This window comes from Equus asinus, chromosome 4, assembly GCF_041296235.1.
Source record: "Equus asinus isolate D_3611 breed Donkey chromosome 4, EquAss-T2T_v2, whole genome shotgun sequence".
In the NCBI taxonomy this organism is placed as follows: domain Eukaryota; kingdom Metazoa; phylum Chordata; class Mammalia; order Perissodactyla; family Equidae; genus Equus; species Equus asinus.
The window spans coordinates 86,032,817-86,044,879 of NC_091793.1; the positions used below are offsets into that span (position 1 = coordinate 86,032,817).

The 12,063-nt window shown below is 39.5% G+C and overlaps 1 protein-coding gene across 2 annotated transcripts in view; it reads left to right on the plus strand.

Annotated features, from left to right (window-relative positions):
• Positions 1-12,063, plus strand: part of KYNU (kynureninase) — a 111,297-nt gene that overhangs the window by 17,091 nt on the left and 82,143 nt on the right. For both annotated transcript variants that reach the window (XM_014852159.3, XM_014852160.3), the window contains exon 3: positions 11,921-12,041. In XM_014852159.3, coding sequence (XP_014707645.2) covers positions 11,921-12,041 — 121 coding nt within the window. The remainder of the gene's footprint in view (positions 1-11,920; positions 12,042-12,063) is intronic.

Consider the following 12,063-nt stretch of genomic DNA (forward strand, 5'->3'; position numbering starts at 1 on the left):
GCAAAAATAGAATTAAGGAAACGATTTAAAATATTTTTCAAAGATCCAAAAGGAATTGTGAAAATCCAAGTAAATGCATTGAAGGTGAAAAAAAGAAGAGATTCAAGAAATATTTGAAAGACTCATGGGATAAACCTGAATGCATTATATATTGAATAAGCTGTTAAGTAGAAGAAACATAGTAGGAGTCAAACTTTTTGACTTAGGTACATAGTGGTGACATTTACTGATATGAATAGCTTGTTTGGGAACTGTTTATTTGAAGAGAACTCAGGTTTTTTTCTCTCTTGCTGCTCTGCCATTTGAGGCCTTAACTCAGAGTCCAGGAAGTTGGCCATTATGTTTCAAGCAGTAGAAAGCAGGTAGGGTCAAAGAAGAAAAGACAAAGAGTGCATGTGTGCTGTCACTTGAAAAATGTTCCCAGAAGTAGCCTCATTACGTATCTACCTACCTGCCATGGGCCAGTTGTCTGGTCATGGCCTCACCTCTCTGCAAAGAAGACTGAATATAAAACATCATTTTTGTGATTGGAAGCCACATGCAAAGCTATCAACTCTCTTAGTATAGAAGACGACTAGAATGAATTTAGGGCACAGCTAGCAGTTGAGTTCAGTTTGAAGATAAAAAGCTGAGTCATCAGCATTTAGGTAATAGTTGAAGCTGTGGGTGGGGGTGATATTACCCAGGCATCTCACCTAGAGTTAAAAGAGGCTGGTAAAAACAAAATTTAAAGCACTGACGAAGGAAGAAGAACTCTAGAGAGACAGAGGGAACAAGGAAAATGTGGTGTTCTCAAACCAAGTGAATAGATAGGTTCAAGGAAATGGGAGTACTTGTCAGCATCACACATCACAGAGAGTTTACAATAGGCCTTTCCTTTTAGCAGTTAAAAGAGCATTATTGGGGTACACCTGGTAGTGCAGTGGTTAAGTTAGCATGATCCGCTTCAGTGGCCTGGGGTTTGTTGGTTCAGATCCCCGGTGTGGACCTACACACTGCTTGACAAGCCATGCTGTGGCAGGCGTCCCACATACAAAGTAGAGGAAGATGTACACGGATGTTAACTCAGGGCCAATCTTCCTCAGAAAAAAAAAAAAGGAAGAGCCTTATTAATAGTTTTAACTTTAACAACTTTATTGAAATGACAAGGAGGAAAACTATTTTTCTGGAAGTAATTGAAGGAGTGAAATACTAGAACAAAGGAATGTCTTTGTCTAAGGAAGACAGGGGTTGCCTATGCTTTTACATTAAGAAAAAGAAGTCGTGAGAGAGCGAGACAGAGAGAGAAGTGAATGTGATGTAGGGCCAGCCAGCATCTACACTGGATCTATTGTCTGCCTCCACCTTTTTCACCTCAGGGAACCCAAGGCCCTAAAATAATGTAAGTTGCTAAAGACGTTCTTTGCTTAATCTTAAAAGATTTATTGGCCCCAGTGTTCAAGGTCAATATGATTCAGATTGAGATTTCATGAAGAAATCTGGTCTTCACCCAACCATCCCATCTTTCTGGCAATGTCTTACCACACCCGCCACAGCCTGAGGTCAAAGGACTGGGAAAAGAAAGATTTTTAGGGGCTGGCCTGGTGGCGCAGCAGTTAAGTACACACATTCCACTTTGGCGGCCCAGGGTTCACTGGTTCGGATCCCAGGTACAGACATGGCACCGATTGGCAAGCCATGCCGTGGCAGGCGCCCCACATATAAAGTTAGAGGAAGATAGGCATGGATGTTAGCTCGGGGCCAGTCTTCTTCAGCAAAAAGAGAGGTTTGGCAGCAGATGTTAGTTCAGGGCTAATCTTCCTCAAAAAAAAAGATTTTTATTAGGAGAGTTTAGACTTTAACCTTTCGTGGGGCAAAGTCTGATCTTACCTGGCCTTGTGAGCTCTTTTCCGTAGGGAATTTGATCCTCAAGTGTGTGGAGTATTCCTTTTTAAATTCTCAAAATACAGAGGGTCCTTCCATCACATGCTATCCCACTCACCATTCCAGATCCCAGAAAGGACTACTAGGTTCACAATTGGACAAGAATATATAAGGAGGGTATGCAAATGACTGTAGGGATCATATATTTTTCTCCAGCTTCTTCTCAGAATTATATTCAAAGTCCAAGGAGATTTTTGGGACCACAGCCTTGTATTCCTATAAAGAAAAATGACACCAATATTCCCTCAGGATAACACTAGGAAACTTAATCTTATAAGGCACACAGCAACACAAAAAAGTCTTCACTCATTACATTCTAAATAACTGCAACGAGAAAAACAGACTTTTTCTTTAGCAAAATGCACAAATCACACAGCTCTGAATTTTACAATATGAGCATGTCTGTATAACAAGATCTTCGATCAAGAAACAACATTCTCAGCACCTGGAAAAACTGCCTTGTATCCCGTTCGGGTGCTATTCCCCTTGGGGTGGATCACTATTTCTATAGCCAGTATTTGAATATCTACTTTCAAGTTTCATCTAAAATCCACTCCAAGCTGTTACTTGTTCAAGGACTCAAACATAGGTATCTGGGCTAACCCGTCTGAAGGAGACAGCTCGTACATGTTTTTCTACTCTGCCATGATGTTTTTTTAAACTAATACTATAGTCCAGTTCTTTAAGCCAGACACAGTTAAATTGGCCCTTGTTCTCTTTAATTCTCCTGTTCCTGCTCAACCTTCTCTTTAGCAGAAGGCTACTGGACCACAATGTTTCTTGAATTTTTTTTCCACTTCATCCTACGATCTGCTCTCATCCACCCATCTAAGAACCTGTCCCCAACTTAGGAAAGAATGGTGGAATCCTTTCTTACCTAATGACAGAAGTACAAAATAAATTACTTGTTCATTAGGAGAGTTTATTATTAATATTACCATTTAAATTTACATTCTGTAAAACTGGTTTTTTTTGGTATACAGTCTACCAGTTTTAACTCCGATGTAGAATCATATAAACACATCTCCTATCAGTATATAGAACAGTTTCATCGCCTCCCCAAAAAAACTTCATACTTGCCTTTTGTAATCAATCCCTCTTCTACACCACTAACCTCTGGCAACCACTGATCTATTTTTCTATTGATATAGTTTGCCTTTTCCAGAATGTAATATAAAATGAATTATATACTGCGGCCGGCCTTGTGGCCGAGTGGTTAAGTTCGCGCGCTCCGCTGCGGCGGCCCAGGCTTTCGCTGGTTCGCATCCTGGGCACGGACATGGCACCACTCATCAGGCCATGTTGAGGCAGCGTCCCACATGCCACAACTAGGAGAACCTGCAACTAAGATATACAACTATGTACCAGGGGGATTTGGGGAGATAAAGCAGAAAAAAAAAGATTGGCAACAGTTGTTAGCTCAGGTGCCAATCTTTGGGGAAAAAAAAATGAATTATATACTATATGCAGTCTTTAGGGACTGGTGTCTTTGAGATTCACCAAACTTGTATCAATAATGCCCCTTTTTATTATTACTTTATAGTATTCTATTGTAGGGATGTACCACAGTTGTTTATCGATTCATCCAGAAAGGACCTTTGAGTTGTGTCCAGTTTTGGTGATTATGAATAGCTGCGGTAAACATTCATGTCAGGATTTTGTGTGAACATAGATTGTTTATCAAACTGATTTGGTATTGCAAAAGGTCAGACAGTAGAAATTTTACTCTTCGCAGGCCACATACCTTCATTTTCTCTTCTTTTTGTCCTTCTTCTTCCATTTAAAAATGTGAAAACATTCTGAGCTTGCAGGCCATACGAAACAGGCCATGAGCTGGAGTTGGCACATATCAACCCCTGCTCTAGCATACTACAAGTTGATTGGGGGGTCATCCTGAAAATGTGCTTTTAACTTTATGAGGAACTGCCAAACTCTTTTCCAGAGTGGCTGTCCCATTTTGCATTTTGCATTCCTACTAGCAATGTATAGGAGTGTCTATTTTTCCCCCATCATTACCAGCAGTTGATATTGTCAGATTTTTGTTATTTTTCTTTTGTTTTTTAGCCAACGTGTGTAGTAATATCTTATTTTGGTATTCATATACATTTCCCTAATGGCTAACGGACTTGAGTATTAATTGTTTCATGTGCTCATGTATGTATCACCTTTAAAAAAAGGTCTTAAATCTTTTGACCATTTTTAAAATTGAGTTGTTTTTCTTATTGTTGTGTTTTGAGTTCTTTATATGTTCAGTATACAAGTCATTTGTTCAATAAGTAATAAGAAAATATTTTCTCAACGTTTGTAGCTTATCTTTTTTTTTTGTAGCTGATCTTTTAATTCTCATTCGCAGAATAATGGTTTTTCATGTCAAGGTTGCCTAATAGATTGATATTTTTCTTTTATGGATTGTTCATTTGGTGCCATATCAAAGAACTCCTCACCTAACCATAGGTCCCAAAGACGTCTTTGACCCATGTTTATTCAGAAGTGTGTTGTTTAATTTCCAAGTATTGGATATTTTTCAGTTTTCTTTTTATTACTGATCTCTAGTTTAATTCTGTTATGGTCACAAAACATTCATTGTATGGTTTCAGTTCTTTTACATCTGTTCAGTTTGTTTTCGACCCAGGATAACAGTCTATCTTGGTTAACACTCCACATGGATTTAAAAGAATGTTTATTCCACTGTTATTTGCTTGTGCAGTTATTTTATTTTTTTCCGCCCCAAATCCCCCCAGTACCTAGTTGTATATTTTAATTGTGGATCCTTCTAGTTGTGACACGTGGGACGCCACCTTAGTGTGGCCTGATGAGCGATGCCATGTCTGTGCCCAGAATCCGAACCAGCGAAACCCTGGGCCGCCAAAGTGGAGCCCGCGAACCTAACCACTCCGCCACGGGGCCGTCCCAGCTTGTGCATTTAAAAGAATGTTTACTCTGCTGTTTGCCGGAGTGTTCTATAAATGTCAGTTACATTCTTTTGCTTGAAGGGTGTTTTTCAGTTCCATATCCCATCTGATTTCAATTTACTTATTATATCAACTAATGAGAGAGGACTGTTGAAGTCTTCAACATTAATTGTGGATTTATCCATCTCTCCCTTCAGTTCTATCCATCCTTGCTTTGACATATAAAATCTTTGACATACATCTGTTGATACATGCATCCACATTTGGGATTCACATTTGCGATTTTCCCTTCTTTTTGTCCTTCTTCTTCCATTCACATTTGGGATTGTTACATCTTCTTGTTGAACTGACACATTTTTTCCTGTTCTCTTCCATGGTAGCCACCAGTCAATTCTGTGACAGTGGGGGCAGTTATAACAGCAGCAGCTGAACAGGTACCTTAATCACTGAGAAAGGAAACCCTTCTCTAATCAGAGGAAGGATCGTTTTAAGAATATAGGATAACTCTGGTTGCTTTTGTTGGCACTCTGTCCTCTTGCTTCTGGGCACTAGAAGAGATCATAATCATGGGAAGTGCATAACAAAATCGGTAAATTAAAGTGTTGGTTTTCTAGCCAGAGGAAAACGAAGGTGGGCCTCTGGGAGCAGGAAAGTGTTAGGCCTATTGCAAAGAGAGAGCTTCAGAAAATGATCCTTTGAGTCAAGTGACCCCCGTGAAAAGTGGCAGAATTTAAATCACTCCAAAAGGATGCTACCTGAGAAGGCTGCTTGTTGAATTATGCTAACATCAGCAGAAAGAGTCTGGAAATATACTGTAAGAAGTGGGAGGTGGTGGTAGTGGGTAGGATCAAAAGACTCAGCTGAAGTGTGCATTGACTACTTCAGGCAACTGGAGGTTGGAGGTCTCCAGTGAAGAGGGATTTCTAAAGAACCCACAAAAAAGCACGTCATAAGGGAAAGAGCTACTAATATAAAGGCATCAAAGCCACATTAAAGTTTGCTTACCTTTATTTTCTCACTCCATTGGAGGAATTAAAGGCCGCAGCAGTGAGGAACAGGCAAAACAAACTACAATAGACAGGTTCTTTTGTTCCAGACTACAATTTTCTGAAGTAAACTAGCCCCTAGCTGGAGATGGAGAGAAGCTTTGAATCTGAAGTCACGTTAAAATTTTGATTTATATTTAAGAAGCAAAAAAGAAACTGGTTTCTCAGTTAGACTTGGAACATATAAATAAACTAAAAACGTAAGCTAATAAGGTCTAGAATGATGGACATTCCTGTGCATTAAAATGTTACTCAGAAGCGGGGCTGGCCCCGTGGCTGAGTGGTTAAGTTCACGCGCTCTGCTGCAGGCGGCCCAGTGTTTCGTTGGTTCGAATCCTGGGCGCGGACATGGCACTGCTCATCAAACCACGCTGAGGCAGCGTCCCACATGCCACAACTAGAAGGACTCACAATGAAAAATATACAACTATGTACCAGGGGGCTTTAGGGAGAAAAAGGAAAAAGTAAAAAAAAAATTAAAAAAAAAATGTTACTCAGAAGCAATCAAGGGAATCATGAGCTCTATAGAAATCACATCGCAAACTTTGACAAGAGATGAGACTTCCAGACAAATGGCTTTAAAACTGTTGACTTAGGCTTAATTGAGGTGATGCCTATTTGCAGAAAGCTGATACTCAAGTTCTTAGGCCATTTGAAGCCAAGTGAACCCTTAAGGAGGGTGTTGTGTGTTGAACTGCATTCCCTAAAAGTTGACATGTTGAAGTGCTAATCCCTAGTACCACAGAATGTGACCTTATTGGGAGATGGAGTCTTTATGGATGTGATCAGGTTACCACGAGGTCTTAGGGTGGGCGCTAATCCAACGTGACATTTAAAAAGGGGAAATTTGGAGACCGGCACGGAGCCATGCAGGGAGAACACCTGTGAACATGAAGATGGCCACGTACAAGTCAAGCAGAGAAGCCCGGAACAGATCCTTCCCTCCCAGGTCTCAGAGGAACAAACCCTACCAACCCCTCAATTTTAGACTTTTACCCACAGAACTGTGACATCATAAATCTCTATTGTTTATTGTAAAGCCCAATTTGTGGGACTTTGTTACAGAAGCCCCAGCAAACTAAGACAGAGGATTTATGACAGGAAGCAAGTATTCCCAGCTCAAGGAGGATTCACAGAAGATGGAGATTTGACTGATAGAGGAAATTCATGAACTCTCAGCCTGCTTAATCTGTGCTAGAATTTGGAGAGTGACCCTATGACCAGGGTTACCAAACATTTTTTGTAATACAGTTTTACGAGAACCCAGCCACATTTATTTATTTACATATTGTCCTATGGCTGTTTTTATGCTACAGTGACAGAAATGAGACATTACAGCAGAGATTGTATGGCCCACATAGCCTAAAATATTAACTTTCTGGCTTTTTACAGAAAAGGCTTGCCTTGCCCTGCCTAGAGCAAGATCACTGGTTGGGAAGCCTGCCTACCAGGAACTAATAGAGAGAGTGCAGTAAATGGTCTGATCTGGACACAAAAATCACAGGATCTTTAGAGCAGAACACCTCTCAGTGTTTTCTCAGAGTAGACCTGGACAGTACGGATTAAGAGGAAGAATTTGAGACACTTCGTTTGCCTCAACCCCAAAACAGATGGATCCAAATCTAATGGAAGAAGATGTTCCTGAGAAAAAGAAGCAAAGGCACTATAAGAAGAAGAGTTGGAAACAGAAGAGTTAATCACATTCTTTTGTGGGATTTTTGGGCTTTTTTTCCAAGGAAGATTAGCCCTGAGCTAACATCCGTGCCCATCTTCCTCTACTTTATATGTGGGATGCCTACCACAGCATGGCGTGCCAAGGGGTACCATGTCCGCACCGGGGATCTGAACTGGCGAAACCCAGGCCACTGAAGTGGAACACGCCCACTTAACCACTGTGCCACCCGGCCAGCCCCTAATCACATTCTTGAGGCATTGTGACTTAACCAAGGTTTTGGGACTCACCAAAATGATGTGTTAATCAAACAGAAGTTTATTTTGAAAAGAGAGAGATTACAGTAAGCTCGATGTCCTTTGTGAGAACGTCATTGAAGTGAGGGCGAAAACCAAGAGGACTATTGAAAAATTACAAAAGCTTATGCCCAAACTGGTAACTCCTACTTCAAAGAAAATAAATATGAATGCCATCATTTCTAAATTATGTATTTTGGCAGAACACCAATCCTCAATATATTAAAAAATTGTTAGCAGACAGAAAATATCCTGAGGAACAAGAATGCCCAGTTTATGTCAATACTAATTTGACTTTGGAAGAAAGAATAAATGCAGTGAATGTTTTCAGAAAGGACACTCATCCCAGGCCATGAAGCTGAAGTTATAAACAAGCCATCCAACAGAACCCACAAAACGTTGAGTTGTGTAACGGCCTGAAAGACTAGGCAGTCTTTCACCAGCACTGAAAGACTAGGAAGTGTGTTCTCATCTAGAGCTCACCCATTCTCCTGGATGTATTCCAGAAGTCTCTAGACTTGGGGTCTAGCTATAAAGAAGCAGCAGATGATTATTAGTAATGATGGATGTGCCAATCAATAACAAATGACATGACAACCTTGAGGATGGGAAGCTATGAGTTGTGGCTGATCCTGAAGTTCATCAAATAATGAGTATCCTAACCAAGGGGCTCCTCTTGGCACAAATGCAGAACAACTCCCAGACACTCAGGGACTGTGTAAAGAATCTTGTAATTGAAGAAGATCCAGAAGCTGATCACGATTTGAGAATGCCTTGTTCAACTTATTTCCTTCCCCCTTCATATATGGGATGCGGAAAGAGTTGCTGGGCTGCAACAAACAGTAAGGAGTAGAAAGGAGAGAAGGGGATAAAGGAGAACAACTTTGATCCATATAATTATAACCATCTGTGTGTGTGATATATTCTTCGCACAGCAGCTGTCTGCGGACCCTCTCAGCATCCTCAAGGACTCTTTGTTGCTGTCACTTGAATTCTCTATCTCCTCCTCGCAACACCCTCCCCCCAACCAAGCTATCATTTCTCATAGTTAGTTCCTAGCAGGGGAGTTGTGAGGGGGGTTGTGTAATAGGTATGTATGAAGGCGAGGGGTTCTACTCAACCTCAGATCCCAACTGTCCTTTTCACATTGCTGACTTCGTTCTCTCATTTCTCCAAGAAAACAAGACATTCTGGCAGTACTATGAAAGAGAGAGAGAAAAGAAAATGAATCTGTAATGCCTACAAGTATGGGACTTGCAGGAAATATACAGGTGGAGGATGAATGAGTCTTAAGTAAACCTTGTTTGAAGGGCAGTGGTGTGAGAAAAACACTCATTCATAATTTATTCTACAGAACCCAACTGTAAAATAAACCAGTTCTATGTGTTTATTAAGATTAAAAGGAATGAGAGATCATTATGGGAAAGAGGATCTTTTATTTGGTGCAATTAAAAACTCATTCTTAGTAATGTCCTCCTAATGGTCTGGTTACTGTATTTATTTGAATGCTCAGTTGAAATTTGAGCCACGGTATGCCAATTAAAATATACAGTAATGGGTATAATTTGCAATCTCACCCTGAAGGTATAAAAATGGTATAGATTTTGATTTTTTAAAATGGAGTCAAATTGGACACCTACTAGATTTCTTGGAAAATTTTAGTTCCTTTATTTTAGGACTTCTCTCCGCTCTTCCTAGGGCTCCACAAACTTTTGGAGGCCTCTTGGTGTCCTAGAAAGAAGTCTGTGAGGCCAGGAGGAATACTCTTGCTTCTCCTTGCCCCAACTTCTATGGCCATTTGATGGCAAGTGGCTTCACTGGCAGCAGCTTCATCTCCCCATCAGTCTATTATCCAGTCCCCAAACATATCCATGGAAAGCCCTGGAATCTTCAGTGGAGGTACTTGCAGAGGAAACACTTCATTCTCTCAGTCTTCTGGAAAGCACCTCCATCAAGTTGGTCCATGAACTTTTTCTTCAGCCCTTGGTGCCCTCTTCCCTGTTCTTCCTTAGAACCCTAAGCTGCTGTAGGGAAGGAAAAATAACTTTTCCCTCTACCATTCTAAGTTCTCAGCTAAGGCCTTGAGACAAAAGACTGATTAATGGTAGAAAAGCATAGAAAATTTTTTATTACAAGTTTTACGTGACATGGAAGACCTCATAAGGAAATGAAGACCCAAAGAAGCAGTTAAACCTGAATGTTTTTGTGCTAAGTTTGATGAAGAGGGGAAAGTCATGCAAAAATGTGATAAGATAAACGGTGTGAGCTGAGTGTAGTAAACTGGGGGAAACAACAAGGCCTATTTGTTCCACTTCCTCCCAGTGTCTTGGAGATAAGGACATATAGGGAGGGCACCTCTTGCATGAGTGTTTTATGACATGCTTAGAGGAAAAGCAGAAAGACTTTTCTGCACATATCATGTCTCAAATTGCTTCAGCTTAAAATATTCAGTATGCCAAGCTGCCATGTTTTGGGGTGGCGTGTCCTGAACCCCATGACTGCCAAGAGCATCAGCTTTTTATAACAAACTTGCTTATGATTCTTCAGACAGAAGAGAAAGCTAGGGCCCCAAGGTTTAGGGTCCTGCTTGTCTTTCATGTTGTATAGATCTGATGGAACTGGGCTGGAGAGCGGTGGGTTATCTCTTCATTCTGGTGGGTCTTTACCAAATGCACTTTCTTAATATTCTAACCTACCATATTACCTAGTGCCAGTTGATGGCTCACATAATGCCATTTGATGTACTTTGAGACTTTAAAAAAAAAAAAAAACGCTCAACCAAGTGAAAAGAATGTAGTGAAAGTAGAAGGGGAACCATACTGTGGGCTGGCATGGGACAAGATAATTTAGTTTACAATTCTGCTTTTCTTTCACGTTGAATACAATTTTAAAATGATTTTCTAAATAAAAGCAGCCTGCTACCTATTTGTCTGTAAAAGCATCAGCAATAAAAGAACAAGACAATGCAACAGAAGCAGAGATCTAGATGGTTGCCTCATCCCCCTGCGTCACTGATGGGGCTGAAAGGCACAGAATATGTTTAGTCTTCGAACTGTGCTTATTTGAATGCTTACTTGAAATTTGGGCCATGGTACACCAATTAAAAAGCTCTGAATTCTAAATAAAATCCTTCAATATTTGTTCTCTAGGTCAACAAAGAACTGTCAATAAATCCAATTTAAAGGTGTGAATAATTTTTACGTCTCTTATTGGGTCAGATTTAAGGGAACCCAATGAAAAAGAGGCACAGTATCTATAAGGCATCAGGTTGAAATAGACGGTATGCCTTTAAAAAGTCTGTAGAGGTTTAATTAAGCAATCTAAAGTAAAGACAAGTATATTACCAAATGATACCAATGAAATATCAGCAAGAAGGGATCTTTTTCCCATAGAATTAAGAGAAAACTTAGTAGAATGCAATGATAAACTTGTGCATTTCTGGACTATATTTTAAGCATGTGGATTGGTTTGCTAGTGGAACTGCATTCATTGCAGGGGAGAGTTGTAAGATAGACAAATCACTTAAGTTCTGATTTATTTGAATAAAAAGTAGGTATAGAGAACAATCGTTGCCTATATATCTATTAATATTATAGAGGTACAAAAGTATAGAATGAAAAAATATAAAAATCCAATATATCTACTTCAGATATGTAATTATTTAGATATTATTTGCCATATCTACACCACCAATAAATGCAGAAGGTTAGTACTTGCCTAAATTCTCGTAACTTTCTACATACTTCCTGTCAAAATTCTGTTTTTAACTCTTTTCTGTTGCCTTTGGCTATTTATGATTGGGAGTAGTTGCTAATTTAGATTTCCTCATGGAGCACAATAAACATGAAAGATCTCAGCAAAAGCTTCTACAGTTTTAAATTATTTTTTTAAATATAAATATAAAAGATTTATTATTTTTCAGAAAGCCTGATGCTATCCTTGGGAAGCATTGTAAGTTATTTATTATTGTTCTTGGAGTTAATTATATTAATTGTTGGTAGTGGATTAACAATGCCAAATAGAAGTGTTAATTAGTTGAATAAGCATTTTTTACATTTTCTTCTCTTTCAGTTGATTTATCTTTAGTGAATAAGGATGAAAACGCAATCTATTTCATGGGAAATTCCCTTGGCCTTCAACCAAAAATGGTTAAAACATATCTGGAAGAAGAATTAGATAAGTGGGCCAAAATGTAAGTATTATTGCAAAAGCTA